This window comes from Perca flavescens, chromosome 13 (assembly GCF_004354835.1).
Source record: "Perca flavescens isolate YP-PL-M2 chromosome 13, PFLA_1.0, whole genome shotgun sequence".
In the NCBI taxonomy this organism is placed as follows: Eukaryota; Metazoa; Chordata; class Actinopteri; order Perciformes; family Percidae; genus Perca; species Perca flavescens.
The window spans coordinates 3,578,335-3,604,604 of NC_041343.1; the positions used below are offsets into that span (position 1 = coordinate 3,578,335).

The following is a 26,270-nucleotide window of genomic DNA, read 5'->3' on the forward strand; positions in this document are numbered from 1 at the left end:
ACTCCACGAGCAACTATAATCTGTCCCAGCCACGCTCGCGCCTAAAGTTAAGAGGAGACGGAGCCTTCGCTGTTGTTGGTCCTAGGCTGTGGAATAGCCTCCCCGTCTCCTTGACATCGCTGTCCTCTTTATATGAGTTTAAACTCAAACTAAAGTTTTATCTCTTGGAGCGTGCATTTCTCTAAATTCTTATTTTTATTTATGTTTTCTGCTGTCTGAAGGATGTTTTACTCTATTATCTTTCCTGACTCTTATGTGAGCAGTGGTCAACTTCTGTTGTGTTTACTTGTGCTATACAAATAAATGAAATGAATGAATGAATGAATGAATGAAACTCCTCATTTTGTGAAATGGTTGAATGAGATTGTTGGTATGGCACCACATTCTGGTCTCTATTTTAGCAGAATATGCAAAAGTACTTGTGTCTGTGTGCAGTAGGCTGAGGTAGAAGTGTACCACAAATGCCAAAACACATGTTTGTGTACACATACCCATACAAAGCTATACATCTCTGTGAACAAAAACCTCAGCAGAAATCTGCTTAAAAGGCTTCATAGCTCCTTCTTAATTTTCAAAAGGTAGTCTCAGTAAAGGCTACAAAGGTTATAGCTACAAGCTGTTACCATGCTGATTGATATGAGGATCATCTTCTGAATAATAATTAATATGATAGGCCTACCATAAATTATTTTTAAAAAGTCAGTTATTTAAAACAACTAATAATGCAGTGTGATGTTAAATCAAATTAAGTCCCACACATAAATATCCTCATGTTTTTTTTTCCCCTTTAGTCTTTGCTATTAACATTCATCAACTGCAAAATTAGAAAATTGCGTTTTTATATAACTATGCATGCAAATGAAAAATGCTTCTCTTTGTAAGTTTATTTTTTGTTTTTCACAACAGTAGCCTACAAGTCAAAACAAATCATATCGGGCCAAAAAATGGCTTCTTTTAAAACAAACATGCTCAATTGATGTGTATGTGGGAGTGTATTAGTAAATGAATGCTGAGGATTAATGAAGGGTGGGATCATTTTAATGCTCATTTGAATTTTGGTTTTAGGATAAATGTGTTTATTAAATTAAATTTGTTGACATCAGCCTGCCCAGGGACTACAGGTGGAAACTAGCACATGTGCTACAACCTGGTATAATGCATTTCTCCTGTCTAAGGTTAATGTATATTGTACATTGTCCCTGTTTAAATAAATAAAGAAATGAAATGAAAAATGAAATGCCCATTAGTCAAACAAGCCATTAGGCTGTAGTTCTAAACACTCAACTGTAGTTTGTTTATATAGGCCTAGTATTTTTCTGCGACAAGGCAAATCAAAGTGCTTAGCATAAAACACAATTTTTTCATTATTGGTATTTTTATTGTATAAATTCTCACATACAACGTGCAGCAATTTGTTTTATTTTTTTACGTGCAGCAATCTTTTCTATCCGCTGAGTGGTAATTACTACGTCACTTCTGGAGTCTTCAGCTGATGTCATTTAGCAACAGAAGGTGCTACACACATAAAACCAGCTGTTATAGAAAGCTCTGGACCTCAGCTATCATGTAGATATGGTCTCCAAAGTTTATCCACTGTAAGCACTGTCAAATATGGTAATAAGCTATTTTCACCTATTTAACGATTCGATTTTTTTCCCCATCCCAGAAAAACCCCAGGGTGTATCCAAAATTATACACTACCAACTTCTACTTATGAGAAATATACCAATATATTTAAAAACTACAACTCCCACTATAGACACGTCCCAGAATCTGTTACAAAGCTTGAGCACTTGTAGTTCTTCCGGGGTGGGTGGGAGGACGTGTTGGGCTCCTCTTTCTGCTGTCTGCCGTGACTGGGCTTCATTCCGTTTCAGATTGATGCCGCCGGCCGGCCGGCCGAGAACACAGTACATGAGACAAATTATATTGCCATGGACGCAGTTCTGTTCCCTCCGGAGGAGAGCTATCAATCGATCCGCTGGAAGAAGATTGGCGTCGGGGTCCTGATCACCACGTCGTTGTTGTAGTTGCTATAACAACGCTCTACATGATCCCTTACGTACATTGAAGCGATACTGGCGTTATAGCCCCGCTGATCGCCGTCTGATTCTGTGAATGAATGCCCGCATTGCATCGTGGGACATCGGCTTTGAATGCGCCCAGCTCGGCTCATATCGTAGCTTACTGTTGTGTCTTATTTAATTATTTAATATTTCACCGGTAGTAAGACCGAGAGACTATTATTAAAATGAAGAAATGCATACCATGATAACAGCTAAATACATGTTGAAAGATGTAGCGTTATAGTTTTAAAAATATCAATAAACAACAAAGCAATCCAGCTTCCCTGGCCAAAATAGACCGAAATAATAACATTAAAAGAAATACATATAAACCGTGATAAGATCTGGTGAATAAATGTTGATTAAAACAGCGATTATTGGGCTAAAAATACCAATAATATCAAAGCTGTATCCAGCTTCTCTGCTGCAGCCGAGTGGCAGAAAGTTTCGTGCTGTGATTACGTAAGATGCTTCTCATTGAAATACATTAGTATAAAAAACGTGATTTCAACACGTAAATCTTCACAATTACGTAATGGTATCACGTTCTAATAGATTTAATTTCGTAATGCCATCACGAACTGACGTGAGACTGGGTTGGTCCACCTGTATGTAGACGGCTGTAACGGGTCACACACACAGTGCCCGTGTCACTCTGCTCTGCAGTAATACAATACCTGGCAATCCTTAGTTGTTATCGCTGAACTCTGCTGTTGGAACACTCTGCCGTTCTGTCCACTCGTCATTATTGCAGCCGGCTGTTCTCTCCGCTGCAGAGCTGAATCATTCTGAGGCTGAATTCACTCACTTGTTCACTAAAATGCTGCTCACTGTTTGGGTCAAGCTTGAATCAAGTAGCTAAATCAAATTACGCCAGATAACATTTCCATGGTAGTATTCCTTTATTGCCTACTGAATACGCATGGATGATAGCCAACTAAAAGTAACATTGATGTTACATCCACAGCCTCGGGATACTGTCCTGTTAACAGTAGCTCACCTTTTCAAACATGTGGAGTGCTGCTCTACATCCTACCAAGTGACAGCTGTTCCGCCTCCTCCTTTTAGATTGATTTAGAATGTAGTCTATATCGACGATGTTTCATTTCCGGGATTGTTCAGGTGCAACCGGAAATTCCGCCGGATGTCTCTCATTTTCGGCCGGATATCCTGTCCCCTTCCTCTTTCTTTGTGTTGGCGTTCTAACCTCCGGTGGATTTGTGAGGACTATGGTTAACTGCTCCTCAGATCTCTGCAGGGTAAATCCAGACAGCTAGCTAGACTATCTGTCCAATCTGAGTTTTCTGTTGCACGACTAAAACTACTTTTGAACGTACACACGTTCCACCAAAACAAGTTCCTTCCCGAGGCTATTTAGCAGAGGCACCTTGGCTCCATCTGGCACTTAGCGCCGCCCAAGACCATTGTGATTGGTTTAAAGAAATGCCAATAAACCAGAGCATGTTTTTCTCCCATCCCGGAAAGCTGTGTGAACTAGCCAGACCCTCCTCCGCAGCGCTGTGGAGGAAGGTCTGGAAATGCCAGACTATTGAGAATGTGTTTCTTTTTCCTTCCAAGAACTGGTAAGCTAGCCTGTTAGCTAACTATACTGTCAGATACATTATGTTACTGAAATGCAAGATGCTGTTTATTAGTAGAACAGGTCATGCAGTGCAGCTAAATCTGAAAGAAGGTTAGGATTAGCCCCTGAAGAGGTAGCTAGGCGGGGGTATTGTATACCTATATATTGATATTGGTGCATCTTGTCTTTGATTTTGGGGATATTATAAGTAAAAAAATGTCCAAAAGGAATTTCCCCTTGGGGACAATAGAGTGTATCATATTGAAAGTGTAAGTCTAATAACTCCCTTCACCCCACCACTGCAGGAAACATTAAGCGGAAAAATAGTTTTTTTAGGAATCCATTCATATGCAGCAGCAAGTGTAAGCATCACACGGGTCAGAGGTTTTGAATTATAGAAAAGCCAAAACTGAGTAATGCCTCCTTTTCAGACGATCCACATGCATACGTGAGTTTGAAAAAAATCATTTGATGCTTTAGATTTAGGTATTTAGGATTTAAGTAGTAGCTACATCTGCTGTCCCTGGGCAGACACTAACACTTAAAAGTACAATTAATGCAAATACAACTTTCTGTAGTTGCTTTTTATAAAAAGAAGATTAAGCAGTGATGCATAGACCAATCCTACTCTAGGAATTATATAATTGGATTGGGTTGTTAACTGTTCCTTTTATTGAAGTGGAATGGAAATGTTCAACACTCAAGAGAAGAGTGTTCTTCATTATTTTTTATTTTATTTAGCATGCATAGTAGTAGTAGTGTGGTTCATCCCTTCACATACACTGACATAATGAATATCCTTTATACACTGAATCCTTCACTTACACAGCTGCTTCTCCTTCACTCTAACTGAGATACAAAAGGAAATTTGGCCTGAGAGATAGTAGCGACCATGGTTTTCATTTTTAGTATGCTCAAACATGTGCATGCTATTGACGGGTCAACTCTAAACCGTACTGTCACAACAGATTATCTTCGCTGGCAAAGCTCTTCAATAGAAGTAAAGCTGCCTTATCGCATGGCAGTAATACATAGAACCCCGAGCTACTGTATTTCAATGATTCTTTTTATCGCTCGCCCCTTTCATGTTTGTTTCCTTCAAAGAGGATGATGCATCAAAGGCACATTAAGAAACTCCACATGCCAAAGGCTGATAATCAGTGGGAAAATACCTATCTATATATTTGGCTTGCAGAGCGACAGCAGCAGAGGCTCAGTCTCAGAGCGGAGCTGCAGTGCAGCAGCCGTCGCTTGCTCTCCATTCTCTTCTTGGACATCTTTTAAATAAATGTACTTCCTCGGTGTTTGTCTGAGTAACAAAAGCTTTTGTTGCGTCTTCTTCAACACATTTCACTGTGACCTTCCCTCCCTTAAGACACCACTGGTTACACCATCTCCACTCCCACTCGCTCTCTGCTTGTGTGCTTTTCAGTCTGTTAACAGCTCCTTTCTGCCATTCTGCTTCTATTTCTTTCTCTCCCCTTTGCTTGGATTCATCAATTTAAATCCTGCCTCACCATATCCCCCCTGTTCCCTCTCCTTAAATGACTACATCCCTCAAGCATCTGCTCTCCTGTCTTCCCCCCTCCAAAGTTGCTCCAGTTGCCCTGTACACAAATATCTTTCTCTCTTTTCATTTTCTACCCCATTTTCTTCTTTGCCCTTGAGTTTGAGGATGGCATTTCAGGGACACAGAAAAGGGTACATTATCTTCTCCAGGCCTCTCCCGAGACTTCCTGGCTCTTTTTGCTTTCTTCCCCCCCACCACCTTGTCCTGTCTGGGCTCCCTGATGTCCTGCCATGTCACCTTGATGCCAGCGCACAGTCTATCTCACTAATGACTCGGTCACAAACCCAGCAGCCCTCTTTGACAAAGACTGAGAAATTAGAAAGGCTGCTCACTTTTTTGTAAAATATCAGTAGTCATGCTGTTGGAAATATGGTTCTTTGTGAACACATACCCAATAAATTGGAAGAATGCTCTAACGAGGGATTCTTTGTGTATGTTTCAGAGCTTGGGGAAATGAGACGATGGATTTGAAGGGTTGCAACCTCTGATGCTCACTCACTAACTACATGGCCTATGCTTTATAATGTAGCTGCTCTGCCCATTTTCCTCCAAGCTTTACATAAAAGTGATAGAGGTGTAATACATTATTTAGTTAGCAGAGGCACTCTGCGTTTCATGTGAGGCACTGTGCTTCCATTAAAATAAACTGCTTTGGTATAAAGCAAGACTTTGAACATCAGCAACGACATGATTATTTTACAGCAATACAACAGAAACAACATTAGGGTAAATAAAGGTCCCATATTGTAAAAAAAGTGAGATTTCCATGTCTTTTTTAATTATAAAGCAGGTTGCGGTTCTATATAAATGCAGGTAAAGTATCAAAACGTTAAAGCCACAGAGAAATGCACACAGCCCATATTCAGAAACTGTGCCTTTAAACGAACCGTCAGCTGTACGGTTGTGATGTCACAACTATACTATATACAGTATAGGTAGAAAGTGGCGCTACAATGCCGTTACAATCATTCCCCGGCTGCAATGGCGGTGCAGAGACTACAGAGAGCGCAGGTGCAGAAGACACGGAAACGCTGGCCAATCAGAGAAGACTGGGCTTTTTTTAAGGAGGGGTCCTTAAAGATACAGGCGCTAAAACCGAGCGTTTCATACAGTATATTCAGCCAGACAGTATGAGAAAAACTATGTATTTTTTTAATGTTAAAACATGTAGACATGTTTAAGTAGAAACCCAAAATACAGGCATGAACCTGAATATGAGAGGAATCGTATAGCTTTCTCCCAGCTATCATTGTCAATTGTTTTTATGAATTTATTTTGAGGCCATCATAATGAAACATTGATTTCATGTGTAAGTGTGGAGGACAGCTGCTTACGCTGCTAATGTGCAAAGCCACCTGCCGTAAAACTGACGTTTGATGCGAGGACTTTGAGGACGTGCGTCAGCTGGCAGCCTCGTCTTGATTAACTCTCCTCAGAGAGGAGAGCGGTGTGGAACTTAGTGACACTGCGGTCTCTATTGGCAAACATGTAGTATCCTCTGTTGAGACAAAGCCAAGCAGAAAAAGGAACAGAGTGGAACCTGCACACATCCCGATACTCCTCATCAGATGATCAGTGTGCCGTGAGCACTCCCCAGGTGTATTTCAGTAACGTGCAGAAACCCAGCAAAGTGAATCCATGCGCGATGCATTACTGTCACCTACCACCATCTTGGGAGGAGGCTCGAAGTCAATTACGTGTTTTGTTCTTTACGTTGAGTGCTGTATTAAGTGTCTCTGTCAACCGTGTCAAATTGAAACTGAAAAAAGTAGCAGGGCTGGCATTACATCCACCCCCCAACCCCCCGCTCATATTGTCACATCTCAGTAGTAGTCCTGGTGTGCTCGCAGGCGTAAGAGACACATACAAAGGAGCAGAATATGAAAGAGCTGACAGACAATTGATAATGAGTGGGGGCTGAACAAAGCACTAATCACCAAGTGTTGTAAAAATGTCAGAAAGCTCAAGAACTGGTGTTGAAAAGAAAACATAGAGAAACGTGAGAGACAGACTTGAGCCTGTGTCACGATATCTACCTGTGTAAGGTTTGACACACGTGTAGCGGTGTGCCGTTTCCCTGTCATAGTAGATCAGGTGGCTACAAGAATGAATGTCGGCGCTCCTGCTGCAGCTTCCCAACTTCATTCTTTGATTTCTGTGTTGGAGATTGAACTGAATTTCTCTCTCTATTGTTAATACCAAAATAGATTCTCTTTTTTCCCAGATACCAGAACCCTTCTTACTGCACTGTACTATATCACAGTATAAATACAATTAAATAACAATTATAATCACCAGTGGCGGAATGTAACTAAGTACATTTACTCCAGTGCTGTACTTAAGTCTAAATGTTGAGGTACTTGTACTTTACTTGAGCCTTTTCTTTTCATGCCACTTTCTACTTCTCCTCCACTACATTTCAGAGAGAAATATTGGACTTTTTTACTCCACTACATTCATCTGTTACAGCTTTAGTTACTAGTTACTTTACACATTCAGATAGTCACAGGTGTGACAATGACTTTCCAGAGGCCATGCAGGGACAACACAGTGCGGAAATGACAATCGAGGCCACAGCTGTTGACTTGTCACATTAACTCTGAATCTCCATCTCCACTTTCTTCCCCTGTGTGTGTGTGTGTGTGTGTGTGTGTGTGTGTGTGTGTGTGTGTGTGTATGTGACCTTTCCCAGGGGACCTGGGATCAGACGATGAGTACCTGGAAATCCCATCTATCTCCAGACAGAAAGCAGGGACGTATGAATGCACAGCTGTCAACGAGATTGACACAGCTGTCAAGACCCTAGACATCACCGTCAACTGTGAGTCCACGGCTTTAGCTGAGGAATTTAAACATTTGGGGTCCTATCTTGCACCCGGCGCAGCGCAGCGCAAAGCCCGACGCAAGTGTCTTTGCTAGTTTAAGACTGACGCCTTTGTCAGTTTCCTGTCCAGCGGCCGCGTCGTTTAAATAGCAAATTCACCTGCGCCCATCTTTGTGCTGGTCTTACAGGGAGGTGTGTTCAGGTGCATTCTGGGAGTATTGCTATCTTGAGGCAGCGAGAAGTGATCGCGCTATTGACCAACAAAAACCTGGTCTGAAGTCAATAACGCAGCATTTCATTGTCATTTTAACAGAGCATTAGTAAAATGCTCCTAGGCTCGGTCACAGAACGCACACTAGGCTTGTTACACACACAGGGACGCACAGCAGCACACACACACACACAGGCAGAAGATTACAAATAAAAATATTACAGTGCAAATCCTCCATCATAACAGCAATGCTCCAAGGTCCAAACGCGCCTGGCTTTTAAAGGGAATGGGAGATGAGCTCTGATTGGTCGATTGCATGTTACGCCCAAAACACACCTCTGATTAATGAAGACACTAAGTACAACCCTTTAGAACCATGCGCCCGGCGCACGGACCCTTTTTTCCACTGTTAAACTAGCAAAGTGGATTTGGACACTAGGGCTGTGTATTAGCAAGAATCTGGCGATACGATACGTATCACGATACATGGGTCACGATTCAAATTATTGCAATATATTTCGATACTGTGCGTAAGGCGATATATTGGGATTTTTTTTAAGTATGATTTTAGAAAAACTAATATTTAAAAAAAAAGACATGATGTTCATGAAAGTCAAAGAAGTTTACTTTAGGTAAACAATCCAGTCCACAGAAAATCAAACTGCCAGTTTGGGATTATGGTTCCCAGGTTCTTAGTGAGCTAATTTAAGGTAGGCCAAAGTTCAGCTACATTGTTAGCTTCTAGCAAAAAGACACTAGTGGTGCGTCTCAGCATAGCCATCTAGCAGTAGAGGGTTTAAACACAACATAAACGTGAACCACTGTCTTACATGAATATTTTTGAACGTTTAAAAAAAAAAATTAAAATATATTTTTTATTTAAAAAAAAAATCTATACAGTATTGCAAAATAAAATATCGCGATTCTCAAGTGTATTGATTTGTTCTTACACCCCTATTGGCACCTGCACCAGGCGTTTCAAGCTGTGCACTTAGATCATTTAAATAGGGCCCTTTGTATTTGAATAAACAGTGCTGAAACAATGAGTCAATTCATCAATGAGTCTATTGGCGTCAGCTGTTTTGGATAATCATGTAATCACTTAAATCCTCTATTAAGAAAATGTGTCATATTTTGCGGTTCAACCTTTCCTGTTGTCTCTGTCATATATCATCTTCAACTCAATGAAGAGAAAATATGAGGCAATTTAACCATTGCATGTTGGGACGTGATAAATAGTTTTTCACCAGTACCTACCATTTTATAGTGATTAATCATCAACATATTAATCAGAGATAATTCAAAGAGTCATTAGTTGAAGCCCTACTAATAAGCAAAGTATTAGTGGTGGACATTCAGATATTCAGTAATTTTTACTTATTTAATGTAATAAGTCCATGAAAAAACTAACTTTTCATGAACCCCATTTATTTATTGCACCTGGGTTGAACCATTTTTTTGGGGGGGGATTTTTCTTAATTTAATTTGGCATGATGTGTTTTTCCATTTACTTTCCTATCAGAACTATTGATACACTACATCAAATGTACTTTCTGGAGTCGAAGAGAAGTATGAAGTAATTAGTTTTATGTCAAATGCTTGCTGATTTAAAAATCATGTCATGTTAAAAACTAGGCCCCAGGTCTCTACTACTTGGTTAATCAATTAGTTGATTGACCCAAAATTTTATGGCAATGATGTGAGAATTGATTTATCATTTACGTAATCATTTTAAGCAAAAATGGTGGACACTGGCAAGTTACAACTTCTCAATTATAATAATGTGCTACTTTTCTTTTACTAATTTATTAGAAAATAAACAACGAGAAAAAAACAAGAAATTTGGAAGAATGGAAATTGAGCATTTATAGTCCAATCCTAATTAAGACAAATATCAGTGGATTAATTGAGAATGGAAATAGGGCTGCATAGTCACCATTTGTATGGCTCAAAGTTTCCGAGGCTCACAAAGGGCCGAAGAACGATATGTGAGAATTTGGTGGTCCAATGAGCGGTAACTGAATGCTCAACCAGTGGCCACAGTCAAATCTATTCAATAATGTGAAGCTTCTTTGTTGCAGGAGAAACCGAATGGATCGTATCTAATTAAAACCTGAGTCATTAATTCCTTTTCATCACATCCGGACACCATGCAGTTTCACCAGTGTATGGAATATTGTGCGTCATTTGAACTCCTAATTCCTCTTTGTTTGTGGTCATCACGGCTGAGAGGAGAAAATGCCGTGAACCGTGTCCTGATAGACTTGTGCTGCCTTGTACTCCTGATCGCAGTGCTCTTATGTCTTGCTGCTGCTTGCTTGTAGATGCTCCGACTGTGTCAGAGGGCAGAGATGTTGGAGTGACTCTGGGCCAAAGAGGAGTGCTGGAGTGTGAAGCTGATGCAGTGCCTGGAGCAGATTTTGAGTGGTATAAGGAGGACAGAAGGTAATTAGTAAATATACAATTACATTTGCAATTTACGCTGGCAAATGGAAGAACTGTGTGTGTGTGTGTGTGTGCGCGTGCGAGCGAGCGTGCATGTGAGCGTGCTTACTGCCATCAGTGTTCACAGTTATTGATGGTTATTGATGGGCTGATAGACATCAGGCAGATTACTGCAAATGTGGTCTTAATTATTATTGAAATTAATATTGTTGCATTCCCTGTTTGTCCACGGACATTTCCTTTCTCACATCTCACATCTAGGATCCTCAATGGCTTGGATGGCATGGAGATTGTGAACACTGGATCGCTGTCGAAGCTGACATTTTTCAATGTGTCTGACGGAGATTACGGCAACTACACTTGTGTCGCCGTCAACAAACTCGGGAGCTCAAACACAAGCTTCCTTCTGTATGGTAAGTACAGGAATCTGGTACATTTACAGTACTGCAGAAAGGCAAGTATATTTAAAATGCCGCCCAACCTTTATCCATTTCCTGAAAGCTTTAACTGTTTTTTTAAACGTAAATATATCCCTATTTATGACTCAGAATCCTCATTTGCACAGAAAGACAGATCGTGTAGGGTAAAAATACAACAATGAAATACAAGAAGTCCCAGTCTTCTTTTATGTGATTGTATTATTACACCAACGTAGATCTGTGCCTACAGATTGTTGGGTTCAAACCAGGGAACTGTGTTCCGTAGTCATTCTGATGCACCTAAAAAGTTGCCAGGCTTCCACGTTATTGGGCCTGTAGAACAGGAGCATTAGAGTCCTTTTGCAGCTCAGTCTGTTGCACATTATCACTTTATCAACACTGAGTGGTTTGTCAGAATTCAAACACTATAGTGGCTTTAAAACTGACCTTTGACAACCCCTGAACTGATGGATGGCTGTTGGCACTATTACTCTATCACAGTATGGAACTTTGCAGTGTGCAAGTGTTGTCAATGATTTGTTGCTGTTCTGTTTCCAATATGTTGCTCTGTTTCATTTGTTCCCCTTGTGTAGTGGTAATAGAACCCACTAGCTCAACGCTATTGCAAGGTTAGTATTCTGCCCCAGCATGCACTTCAACTGTCGTGGATCGAAAGTATTAACTGCATGCTGGCACATGACAAACAGCCATTTTCACAAACTGGAAGTCAGGCTGCCGTGTCACTTGAGCTATAAACATTGTATAACAAGAACAGACAAATCGTTTCTGGGCTCTTTGATCCTGTCAAAATTGTCCTGCTTTTGATAACTCTTTGTTCTCTTCATGAAGTGACATGTTAAAACTGTTTCATGGCAGACAGCTTCTTAGAAGAAGCGGAATGGCAAAACACACCGCCATACAGATGTCATGTGAAGCTTTGTGAAAATGGTCGTTGCAGCCCGTTTTGCTAACCATGTTTCATTTTCTCCTTTGCCAACCTAACCGCCTCACTGTGTGACATGGCTTCATTTTGATTTTTGCATGCTCGTTTTTCCAATGTAAGTATTCGTCATCATTCATTATCATCTTTTGTGCTTGTGTGATTGTTTGTACCTCTAGTTTTCGTATTCCAACTGTACATCCTACACAGGAAACTGTGGAAGCAAATACAGAAAGCTGCAGAAGCTCTCTGCAAGCTGAAATGTGTCCCGTATCTACAGATTGTAGATTTCTGGTGTAGAGCCCCGTGTGTACTTAGAACAAGCATGTTGAGCTGTGGCGATGATGTGCAGAGATAAACACCTCACCCCAACTCATCTTGGCATGTAATGTGTCCTTGTGACTGGTGGTTGCAGCATCTCGTAAGCAAACCCACTCCATTAACACAACATAATTGTATTAATGGCTTTGATTTTGACTACGAGTTGAACGTCATTATTCTTATTAGCCATATGCAGGATTAGGGATAATCCACTGTGGCAGGGTAATTGGAAAGATGCCCCAAAGGAAACTCATGTTGAACTCATGGAAATCCAAGGGAAATGAGTAGTCATTGTGTTACAAGCTTCAAAGGAAAAAGTTCAAATTTGTCCTCAATCCTCCTACAATGCATTCATTTTGATGGAACTTGCCTCATCACTGAAAAGAGGAAGATCAAAGTAATGTGTTTACTTTTTTGCATCATAAAACTGTATTGTATTTTTAGTTAGTATTCTGTAATAATAGAATACTACAGGTGCATTAAATAGTAACAAATAAATACATTTTATTACAAGTCACTGAGACTATGGTTTGCATTTTCATTGGAAAATAAGATGATGCATGCCTCTATTATGTTTTCTAATCATGGTAGGAGCCTGATGAATATCAATGAGATCTACCAGTTTTATTAGATACATCAAACTAGTAAGATTGATTTTATCCACAGTAGTTCAGTTCTGGCTCCTTTTTCTTAAGAACTTTCTTAAACGATTCTCATTTGGTAGAAATGGCAACATGCTGAAAAATATACTTACAAGTGTGCTGTCACACTTCTATGTAGTCCACATATTTTACACTATACATGTAAAATGTGTATATATGTACTATGTTGAATAATTTGTACCATAGTCAGACATAAAGTATTTGCCAAGCATCATTGAAATTAGCATTACTTCTGCTGACAGACTGCCAGTTACAACTGACCAAAGCAAACCTGGAAGTTAAAGCATAATTTTAACAAAATCCTGAGGGTTATAAGAGCAGGTGTCAGTACTGGGAATGCCCTTGTTAAAGATAGAATGACCTTCTTTAATCAAGAGATGCTGAGTGATGTTCATTGTCAATCCTTCGTGCTGCATTTCATGCTGCAGACCATGACATTTTCATCATCACACATTTAGAAATGGGTGGTATCTGCACCACCAAATGTTGTTCACGTCCTGCCTCACTAATGAAAGCTTGACTGCATGTATCAAATGTAATTTAAATTTCCAAACAAAGACTGATTCCTGCCATGTTTTCCTGCTTGCTTCTGTCATTATCAACCAAAGAATTACACATCCATATTCAGACATGTCTGTTTGAGAAAAACAACTATTCACAACATGATGCTTGCCAATTATATACTGACTGTATCAGAAATGTCTTTACTTTAGCAAGAATATATCTGCAAGAATAAATCAGACTGTTCACAAAACCAAGGGGTTGATTCACTTACAACTTCTGTATCTGAAATAAATACAGATTGCTAATTGCAACGTTAGGGACACAGATTGAAAACAAATGAGGATCTAGGATAGGACCTTGAGGTACCACTGATGTAGTGTCTATTGGGCATTGGCATTGGTTTAACTTAAAATGATCTTCACCCAACAAATCAAAAATGTTATTACTGTGTTGTTCGACTGTTGCTGTCCTCATCCCAACACTGTCTCCTACAAATTGGATACGTTATTGTTCTCTCAGTTACATTTTGTGAGGAAACATATTAGCTCCCTGGAGAATATTCAGAGGTAATGTTTTTTTTTTAGTTAAGGAAGTGCTACATTTTTGTCAAGGTGTGCGGTTTGGTTTAGGAAACAAAATCACTTTGCTTATGGTTAGGAAAAGATCATGATTTTGGTTAAAGGTAATAAAGATAGCTTGGCCTGTCTCGTGGTTCAAGTCAATGTTGATGTTTTTAGTATTTAAGACCGCAATAGTTTCCTAACCTTAGCAGTTGGGCCTGCAGTGAGTGTAAATAACCATACAACATGTTTTAGATGCAATGAGCATATAGAGATATTCATTCATTCAACCTTTATTTATCTTCCAGAGATCACTGAGGGGCAACCCTTATTTTCAATGTCATCAAGTCAGATTACAAAGACAGATACAGAACAACAACACAGAAAGTACAATCATAAGAAAGACAGAAAGACAATAAAACATTCAGAATTGAAAGATTATTTCATAAATACATAGGGATGCAAAAGACAATACAATTATGTAAAGCAGTTATAAGCAGAAGTTGTTATAAGCAGAATTGTCCTAAAGGCACAATTGAGTTGATTTTAAGAAAGTGCTACATATTGTAGGAAAACAAATTAAATCTATTGTGACATTTATTAGCATTTGTAACAATCATTATTCAAAATATGTCCTATTTATATTGATTAAAACAAAGTAATCCAGGCCTCATTAAGTTTTTATCTAAATGTTTTTGTTTTTACAAATGAGTTGTATGTAAATCTAATGTCTAAGAGACAGGGATACTTCATCCACATATAATAAACTGTGGTAGCAGATGCTTTGTCATCACAGCAGCAGATCAGGAATGGAAGTGAGAAATTGAATCAAATATTGTCACATAAACTCCACCTTGATGCAATGTTACTAATGCAAACATTTGTAATCCATACCACCTAAAAACAATGAACAGCAATCACTGTGATAACTGTAATCACTAATTATGGACACTGGTTTGCATGTATGAAGTAGTCACCCTGTTTCCACGGAACTACAGGTCTGTACAAGTCATCCCCTTTACAGTCATGGTAGAAGGGTATTAAACCCCTCAATAGTCATCAGTTTATTAATAACGTACCTCCTGTAGTGAGAACACAAAGGAAAAAACAATCTTCAGTGGTGAAATTTACCCAAGTGTTTTTTTGTTCCTCCTTTCTCCCTGTCAGGGCCGAGAGCAGTTCAGGATGGCAGCGGTGGCGCAATGGGAGTGCATTCACACACCTGTCTCCTCTTCATAGTGCTTCTGCCGTTCCTGCTCCGATTTTGAAGAGGAATGGATTTGAACACAAGTATTTTGGGTGTGAGTGTGTGCGTCTGTGAGTGAGTGTGTGTGTGTGAGAGTGTGTCTGTGTGTGTGAGAGTGTGTGTGTGTTTTTCTTTTTGTTTTTTTCTCAACCGGAACCATAAACTGATGCACAGTGAGTGCATGAAGTATCCAGCTACGTAAAGTTGTTGACCCACTAAATAAGTACGTAACAAAAGTTTCTTGTTTTTTGGTTTTTAGATTTCAAGGATGTAACAAATGTTTCACATTTCAGTTGAATTATATTGGAATTTTTCTTTCTAAATTATATAATTCTGGATTATCTCTTTTTACATATACTGTATGTCTCGGAAGGGAAAAAATTAATAATAATTTTTTTTTAAATGTGGTGTCTCTTATTCAAATGCATTTGTCTTAATTTTGAATCGCATTGCATATTCATCTCAACTCCAGGAAAAGGCTAATTTACAGCAAGTATGAGAGGTGAATATTAAATACCTCAAAGTCAAGCCGAGACAGTGAAGCAGAAGGAATTTAGGTTACCCTGAGGCTGAAAGCCTGGTATTATCATATTTCAATGTATAATAATTATCATTCAGTCTGGTTGGTGAAATAGAATTGTTTTTGACCTTCAAGTATTTTTGTTCCCAGCAGTATAGTGATTGCAGTTGTGTCATGCTAATATTTTAATTTAATATTTTTTTCAATTATTTAGTTTTAAATATTTTTGAGAAGGGAAAATATGAAGTTGTAATTATTTAGGACAAATATCCTAGTTATATGTCTTTTTTTCTTTTCTTTACTAGTACAGTTGTACACACAAAAATGGTGTCAAGAATAATTATGCTATAATTATGTGGTGAAAAATGGAGGAAGAGTTGTTTGTAGTCAACGTCTGACTTATACATAATGCAAACGTATTAATGCTGTTGCTACTTGTTTGAACACCATGCCATTTCTACACGACAGTTATTTGATAAAATGCTCCTGTTCATGTTCCAAACCGGCACTGGAGGGTTAGAGACCACTCAGTGATGGTGCGTGTCCATTGTTAGCGTCATTTCTATGGGAGCAGCCGTGCAATGCATTCTGGTAGCGTCACGGGGACTTTGAAGAATTGGGGAGTTGAGTCGCCCGCTCCTCATTTGCATAAAGTTGAATCCAGCCAACTTTATGCAAATGATGAGCAGTCAACCTCGGCTCGCCACCTCTCAAAAGCTGACCTTTGTCGTTCTGAAATGAAGACAGATTCAGGAACTGCGTGGCCTATTTTCATAAACTACGAGATTGTTTTCCGAACGAGCCGTCGTTATTCCCACGTTACTCGTTCGTCCAATCAGCTGCAGCCATAGCGGTAGGAGGGCGGAGACTGTTTTCTTTGCTTGTAAGTGGTCAGTGAAGAGAAACTGGTGGCGAGCTCACTAGCGTGCAATGCTGGGAAGTGGGGCGATCCCATCCGTGAAAACCACACCTACATGGACACCCACCATCAGAACATGTTCATAGAAAAGAAACACTTTTTGCATGTATTTAGACACCAATAACCCAAAGACTTTAGCAGCTCACACAGCACCATACTTCATAGGATTTCTGTTTTATAGTCTCAACACCAAACAAAACACATTTCCCATACTATTGTCTTTTCACAAACAAGAGGGTAAACATGTCGTATGTTAATATGGGTTAAACTTGGGCTCATTTGGAATTTTAAAATGATAGATACATTTAAACCAAAATGTACAGAATGGGGTTTATGACTGCGAAATGTTCATCTGAACATGACATTTCCAGCTCTTAGTTAAAAGAAAATAATTGCAGGCTTACTGTACAGTATGCAAAGCCAATTGCAATAACCAAGATTGATCAGAAGTCTGAGTAAAAATGCTACAACTGCTCTTATCACTTGATATATATATATATATATATATATATATATATATATATATATATATATATATATATATATATATATATATATCACTTGCATCAGAAAATACATGGATATGAGAGAGGCAGCAAACAGTGGACCGACCTTTCCTTATTTTGTTGAACGTGAGGATTATATGTAACAATCAGAAACCTCTCACAATACGGCAGCACAAATTTAAGCCAGTGATTTCTTTTTCTCACGTCTCTTGTGTTGGCAAACAATATACAACAACTGGCAGACCACACTCAGGGTCCCCCCAGCAGTGGAAAAGAGCCGCGTGAAAGCAAAAGAAAAAGCAAGATTTGGTGTTAGTCTACTGGTTTTGTAGTCTCGCATTGCCAGACCTTCCTCCACAGCGCTGCGGAGGAAGGTCTGGCTAGTCCACAAAGCATTCTGGGATGGGAGAAAAACGTGCTCTGGTTTATTGGCATTTCTCTAAAAAAAATCCCAATAGTTTTGGGGGGAGGGGAGGCACTAAGAGCTGGACGGAGCCATGGTGCCTCTGCAAAATAGCCTCGTTTTGGTGGAACGTGTGCACATACAAAAGTAGTTTTAGTCGTGCAACAGAAATCTCCGATTGGACAGATAGTCTAGCTAGCTGTCTGGATTTACCCTGCAGAGATCTGAGGAGCAGTTACGCCTCACTTCAATTCAGTTCAATTCTTCAATGTTTTTGTGAATGTACAAACACAACCGTCTACTGACTGTTGGTTTCTGTGAGAGCTGCACTCCACATCATTGGACCGTGTGCAGCGCTGAAAGTATTTTAGGATTCCAATAACACAGCATCAAACAGAAACAGTGAATTACATGCGTTCCTGTTATCCCACAGCTCTGAGTGTTTTCACATACGGTTATTTTTAAACGAATGTGACACTGAGCAAACACAAACAAAGAAGAGCGAGACATAACCAATGATGTCTGCTCTGTTCACGTTCACCTTGCCCTCCCTTTCTCCCTGGCTCACACATGCACCTCAGTTCTTCCTTAAACTAAAGCCTCATTGTGGCTCTGGGGGATAACGAGGTCTGTGCTCCTTGATGTGAAAAAAAAAAAGCCAATATCCGAAATCAAAATGGCATGAAACAGATAAGGCCATTAATGAAATTGATCAGGGTAATCATCAGCAGAATCTGACAGACTAATCATGGTTTGTTTTCACACACGAGACAATGAAAGAGAGAGAGAGAGAGAGAGAGAGAGAGAGACAGACAGTGCAGACTATTATTCATCTCCAGCACAGTGGTGTTTGGAAATGACATCGTAATTATTCCATCCCGGCTTGAAGGATGGCACCACTGATCACGCGCACACGTCATTTAACCACATTTAAGAGGAACTGAAGTCAGAGCGGTCTGTGTCACGATCCCTTCAGGAGAGATAGCAGGAAGTGGTTGCTGTCAGCACGCGCCACCAATCACAGCCTCAGCGCTGGGAGTTCACCGGAAAGGTTGGAAGGTGCTGAGCACCGTGCTTAATAACTTGCCTGGAAATATCACTTCACAAAAACACACACTCTCACATACCTCATGTCTTCACTTTCTCCCCCACCCCCCAACAAACACACACACACACATACACATATACACGCACATACATACATACATATATATATATATATATATATATATATATATATACATATGCACACATACACACACGCACATACACATATATACACACACACACAGACATACATATATATATATACACATACGCACATATAAACACACACATATGCATACACATACACATATATACACACACACACATATATACACATATACACATACACACATATAAACACACAAATACACACACATATATACACATACATATATATATATATACACATATACAAATACGCACATATAAACACACATACACACACACACACACACATATATATATATATATATATATACACATATACACATACGCACATATAAACCCACAAATACACACACATATATACACACACATATATATATATATATATATATATATATATATATATATATATATATATATATATACAAATATACAAATACGCACATATAAACACACACACGCACACTTTCTTGTATATTTCTGCCTACATTTCTTTTGTAGAACAGCCAAGCACACATTGTAAAAACTGGCCCTTTATTTCATTTTTTTTTTACTACCTCTGAGCAGATGTTCAGCGATTTGCCCAATTATTTAACGACACAGCAATTGCTGTCTTGGAGTCATATTTAGACCTAGTCATGGGTGTGCATGTGCGTGGGCTGTAATGACTGCTGGGATGCCGCGATGTCAGCATTGTTTCGCAGCGCTCCACAGCTTTCTGAAAAGAACAGCGCAGACAGCCGGACGTTTGTCGCTTTGTCCTTAATGACTATAATCTTGTTTTGGTGTTTTTTTACGTCATGGCAAAAACAGTATCATTTCTCCAGCCAAGCACACTACTACCGAGGACACACCCATGCAGGTGCTTACCTTTAAAACACAGATCTGTACAAACAAACAGGGCTGCTGTCAAAATATAATGTAATAGAACGTATCTAGATGAAGTGAAAATGAATGCTTTTTCCACAAGGAAGCAGACATAAGGAGGTGGTTGTAAAGCTGACTTCCCCTATAAATAGCAGTGCCATATGGTCACTATGGCAGCGATTCAGAGTCAAGGCTGCACTGAGCATCACCAAACTGCACTCGAGACGATCGAGGAACCCCGCTCATTTTCAATATCAAACAAGCACGTTGTTTATTAACTCTGACGAGATCTGTGGTCCCAGACAAAATGTTGTAGACTGGGAATCACTGAGCCGAAGAAGATCAGAGTTAAAGAGAAGTCAGATCTGTGATCTGAGGATGAAGTCTTCTGCCTTTTTTTTTTTTTTTTTTTTTTTTTTTTTTTTAGTCAGCACCTGTCAGAGCGCTGCTGGAAATCCTGCTAGATCATGTTCCTAAAGTTTCGGCCTCGGTCTGAGCCACGTGCGGCTAACAGAAAAGTCTCATCTTCATTTCCTTGTTCTCAAATCCCCGCTGTTACAAGCGTGTAACAAGAGAAGGCATGTGGAGAAAAACCTATGCAGGCTGCTTCTTTAAAGGCTTCATTTTTGGATTGTTTCTGACCTGAGGCCTTTTGGATTATTAGCGCAATTATTTTCCATGCAATATGGGCACTGGTAGCCTCAAGGTTAGACAATCTGGCTCGCAGAGCAGTTAAATAAACACAATCACATTACATTTAGTGAGGCAGTGTGAGGTTTTGTGTTGCACAACACAGCTAGTTGCCACGGTATGGCTTATTTGGTTGAGAAAACTCTAATAAGCTCTCAGTTGGCCTCCATATCGTCCTGCTGTTAACTGGAATCATCCTCCATTGTATAAGTCTCACCCAGTGTGGGGCCCTTTGCCGAGACAGTAACGTCCCGTCTGTGGTACCAGGCGCGTCACAAGTTAAATAAAGTTACACTCAAAACTGAACGTTGATTGTTTCTCCCCGTGCCGTGTGCTTCCAACCGCTGCATACATCATGCATCACAGTCAGGCAAACTGAAAACGGCATACCCATTTCAATGGGAAATGAGCAACTGCCATCACTGAAAACTATTTACCACCTCAGACAAAGAGTAGGCAGTCGTTCTGCAGTTTCTTTCTGCACAGCGTTAAAGAAAAGTCAGCCTCTGGGCTTTCTTATTAGAGCAAATGCAAATGCCCCAAACTCCCATTGTGCATGACTTTGAAAAAGGATATGCAAGACACACAGCAAGTCCCATTCAAGCCAAACTTCTAATGATCAAATCAAGCAACGCGGGAAGAGAAGCTCTTGGAAGTAGACTAGTAAAATATTTCTGATCCAGCCCCAAAGTTCAGTTTGAAAATAGCACTGAGAAGGCCTGAATGCACAGAACTTCTCCCGTTTCTGTCTGACTCCAGTCAGTCAGCCAATCCTGAATCACAGCCCATGAAGGCTTATATTTTGGCAATAGCGCTGCATATTTAGGGTGATCTAACCAATTCCTTTGTTTATTTGAGGACTGCATAAGGATTGCAGGACTCATTCTCTCTCTCAGCCCAAGCAAACATGGGCCCAGTTGTAACATGGGTTGAGTTGGTTGGGGTGGCGGAGGGGAAGCTATGGGTATATTTCTTTTTTTTGTCTCCATATGTGCAAGGCAGTCTTAGAAGAAAATTTTATACCATTTTAGAAAAATGACTGAGCTTGTATTGCACCTACCAGATAATACTATTCATTTTCGGTGTTTTGTGACGTTTGTGTGATTTGCATTGTAGTCCGGAAGAGATCATTTTTTTGGGGGATGCAAACTTTGGTTAGACATGAGAAATGAAACCTCTGCTTCAGTTGCCACGGGATTGTCATAGCAGGCGCATGAAGTAGTCTCATGATCTGTTGGGATTTAATTTTTCGGATGATTCACATGAATGAAATTCTGCCCTTTGCCTGGTTATCAGTTCACAGGGCTCGCTTCAGATTGGATTGTTCCCAAGTGGAGGGGGAACCTCATGCTATTTGACTCGCTGCATTGTAAAGGATTGTTGGTTCATATGTATTTTCTTGATGAAAAGTGTGTGCTCATATTTAAGACTGACAATAATAAAAATGTTGTATCTTAAGATGGTGTTTTTTGTACTTATTGTTTGTGTTTTCTCAGTTTTTGTTCATGGTGAATATACAAATAAACTAATTATCTCCTTTGCACTGCCGACAGAGCTTTTCCGAGGTGTGTGAACAGCACAGTTGCCTACAGTGGCACCGATCCAGAAACAAGACAAACCTATTGATTTTTGGATCCCTCAGAAGTCCTGACCTTGGTCTGAGCTCATTGTGGTGTGTCTGTTACATTACCAACAACCGCTAACTGCACTTCTCTATATGACACCGGTGTGTCTTTGAGCCTGAACGCAATGTATTGTAAGGGTTCCGGTACATCAATTATAGTACAACCACACAGCAGGAGGTCTGCCATAATGTTGTGAATGTGTTTCTCTTCCTCCACTATAGCTGCATGCAAAAGCAATTTCCTATTCTCATTCATTGGCTGTATAGATGATACATGCTACAATAATGCCGAGGTTTCCACTGTTGGTCGGTACTGGCAGTGGTGCTTGTGACCTGGAGCAATGTTTGACTGTGTGATAAATAATGTAAAGCATGTCCACGATATGAACGCCTTTTCAGGTTTTTGTGCTTTTCATTGCATTTTTTTAAGCAGTGACAGAATAACGTCTTTGCAGTTGATACCACACTGCTCTACTTCAGCCGCAGCAAATATTTATTTCATGCAAACATCTGCTCTTTGCAGCTGAGCGATGCTTCATACACCAGAGACTGAATACAGCGTTAGAGAGATTAAAGACTGCCTAATGTTAAAGGACACTAAAAATCTAAGCTAACACAGTATCAAGCCATTCCAAGCTATGTGATTAACAGCATCTTTACACTTATTGTCACTGACGATCGATGAAACCACAGCGCTAAACACTGAAACCAGCATAACCATCTGATTAGGAAATGCAGCAAGACAAGCACACTGATCTCGAGTATTTGGATGCTGTCAACCTTGTACCAGACCAAACCAGGAAGTGGCCAAATCCACTCTCTTTACTCACAGAATAGGTGGACCTGCAAGCTCGGAGACCTATTGGCTCTTGAAGAGGTGAATTGTAATGTATCTGCAGTTGTTCTCGGCAACAAACGCGCCTAACTAACCGGGCTTGTTGAAACCACAAAGACCACCGCTACTACAGGTTAGCCTAGCCGGTAAATAAAAAACAAATCCCTCGCCTTCCTTTTCCCTACGTGTTGGATTCAGCGTGAGTGTAAGACGAAGCAGCCTGGGTTAGTGCTACGCTTTCCTACTTCTGCAGGGGTTCGCGTGGTGTCGCCGACTCACCTCAGACTCTGCATAGTTTAGCGTTCGGAAGACGGCGACTGCCTCTGGGACCACTCCGATTCCGTCTGCGTCCTTGCCGGGCTAGCCCCCGCTCCTCACATCACGTTGTATAATGAAAAATGCCCGTTCAGGGGCTACTGCATCATTTCATTGTCCTGCTTGTACTAATGCAAATGTATTTATGGCGTGTGAGCTGGTTCTTTGATAGCCGATGCTGACTAAACGCTGTTAACGCTTTGCCTGCGTTATTGTCGCACTGCATGAAGATGTTAAATGCAGTTCAGCGCGCCAAAGCCTCAACTTGTTCCATTATCCAACTTTGTACAATGAAAATTAAACAAGGAAGTTGAGAGCCGGAAACCGCTCGCCTTCAAAGTTAAAGTTCCACTTTTTGAAGTGTGTTGGCTGCAGTAGTCAGGTGGATGGGTCAAACAACGCAGGACTTCCCCCAGGAGACCGGGGTTCATGTCCCGTTCTTGTCCCGCGTGTCACTGAAATGTACATTTTGTAACCCCACCCACCATCTTTTCCAAAATCTAACTGTCCCGTTCTTGCGCCGCATGTCAGTTAAACGTACGCCCCGACCCATAGCGTCAAAAAGTGATGCCAAGGTGGCCGGGTTGGGTCAGTGGGTAGAGCAGGCGCACAAACCTGTGGAATGCGCTTCCTATTGCCTTACGTTCTGCAGTCTCTGTTGAAGCTTTTAAAAAGCAGCTGAAGATGCACTTGTTTAAATTTGCTTTTGATTCATTTATGTAAAATGTTGTCTTTTAATGACTATTTTTTAGTCTTTTATCTTTATTGTTGTATAATTTACTATGTGTTGTACAAATTTTTATCATGTGAAGCACTTTGTGATTCTGTCTGTGAAAGGTGCTATATCAAATAAACTTATTATTATTATTATTATTATTATTATTATTATTATTATTATTATTATATACTTACACTGTAAGAAAAGAATCCGTAGAAAAACGATTAATGTCCTGGCAGAAAATTACCAGTACATTTTCCGTTAAGTTTACGGACTTTACGGTTAATCCAAAAACGGAAAATTTAGTATTTTCACAGTATATGCTCTGCATTTGATGGATGTTTCCGTTAGTCCATAAAATTGAAAAAAATCTGTAAAATTGCAGCATAGCCTCAATTCTAATTCCATCTGTACTGTCAGATGAAGCCTCAGCTTTCTGATATTGTATTTTTTTTTATACTCAAAACAATGCTTAAATACAATGTCTGCTACCATCACAAGACCAATTAGTGTGCTAAATGAATTAACTAAACAGCCTCAACATGATCAAATAATCCACCACTATATAAAAACAATAACATGTTTATTTTCCAAGTTCTTCCTCTTAACGAACTTTCTCATTTCTCATTACTCATTAACATATGGTAAGTAGTGAGTTTAAAAGAGTGATTCATAACACTTTATACATCTCTCTGCATGTATCTGATTTAGTTCATAAAAAAAAAAAAAAAAAAAAAAAAAAGCGACCATAGACAGGCTAGCGACCATAGACAGGCTAGCGACCATAGACAGGCTAGCGACCATAGACAGGCTAGCGACCATAGACAGGCTAGCGACCACAGACACGCTAGCGACCATAGACACGCTAGCATAGACAGGCTAGCGACCATAGACACGCGAGCATAGACAGGCTAGCGACCATAGACACGCTAGCATAGACAGGCTAGCGACCATAGACAGGCTAGCGACCATAGACAGGCTAGCGACCATAGACAGGCTAGCGACCATAGACAGGCTAGCGACCATAGACACGCTAGCGACCATAGACAGGCTAGCGACCATAGACACGCTAGCGACCATAGACAGGCTAGCGACCATAGACACGCTAGCGACCATAGACAGGCTAGCGACCATAGACAGGCTAGCGACCATAGACACGCTAGCATAGACAGGCTAGCGACCATAGACACGCTAGCGACCATGAGACACGCTGGCGACCGCCGCGACCATAGAACAGGCTAGCGACCATAGACAGGCTAGCGACCATAGACACGCTAGCGACCATAGACACGCTAGCGACCATAGACAGGCTAGCGACCATAGCGACCATAGACAGGCTAGCGACCATAGACAGGCTAGCGACCATAGACAGGCTAGCGACCATAGACACGCTAGCGACCATAGACAGGCTAGCGACCATAGACACGCTAGCGACCATAGACAGGCTAGCGACCATGACACGCTAGCGACCATAGACAGGCTAGCGACCACCATAGACAGGCTAGCGACCATGAACACGCTAGCATAGACAGGCTGGCGACCATAGACACGCTGGCGACCATGAACACGCTAGCGACCATAGCGACCATAGACAGGCTAGCGACCATAGACAGGCTGGCGACCATGAACACGCTGGCGACCATAGACACGCTAGCGACCATAGACACGCTAGCGACCATAGACAGGCTAGCGACCATAGACAGGCTAGCGACCATAGACACGCTAGCGACCATAGACAGGCTAGCGACCATAGACACGCTAGCGACCATAGACAGGCTAGCGACCATATAGACAGGCTAGCGACCATAGACACGCTGGCGACCATAGACAGGCTAGCGACCATAGACATGCTGGCGACCATAGACGCTAGCGACTAGCGACCATAGACAGGCTAGCGACCATAGACATGCTAGCGACCATAGACACGCTAGCGACCATAGCGACCATAGACAGGCTAGCGACCATAGACAGGCTAGCGACCATAGACACGCTAGCGACCATAGACAGGCTAGCGACCATAGACACGCTAGCGACCATAGACAGGCTAGCGACCATAGACAGGCTAGCGACCATAGACACGCTAGCATAGACAGGCTAGCGACCATAGACACGCTAGCGACCATAGACACGCTAGCGACCATAGACATGACAGGCTGGCGACCATAGACAGGCTAGCGACCATAGACAGGCTAGCGACCATGAAGACAGGCTAGCGACCATAGACACGCTGGCGACCATAGACAGGCTGGCGACCATAGACACGCTAGCGACCGCAGACAGGCTAGCGACCATAGACACGCTAGCGACCATA

General features: G+C 40.8%; 1 protein-coding gene across 4 annotated transcripts in view; it reads left to right on the top strand.

The window, feature by feature from the left end:
* ntm (neurotrimin) overlaps positions 1-16,041 on the top strand; it is a 184,049-nt gene extending 168,008 nt beyond the window's left edge. For 3 of the 4 annotated variants that reach the window (XM_028596289.1, XM_028596286.1, XM_028596288.1), the window contains 5 exons: positions 7,911-8,039; positions 10,578-10,698; positions 10,960-11,111; positions 11,711-11,746; positions 15,272-16,041. In XM_028596289.1, coding sequence (XP_028452090.1) covers positions 7,911-8,039; positions 10,578-10,698; positions 10,960-11,111; positions 11,711-11,746; positions 15,272-15,372 — 539 coding nt within the window. In that variant the 3' untranslated portion in view covers positions 15,373-16,041. The remainder of the gene's footprint in view (positions 1-7,910; positions 8,040-10,577; positions 10,699-10,959; positions 11,112-11,710; positions 11,747-15,271) is intronic. The other variant, XM_028596287.1, reaches the window with a different exon arrangement.
* Positions 16,042-26,270: the final 10,229 nt, after the last annotated feature.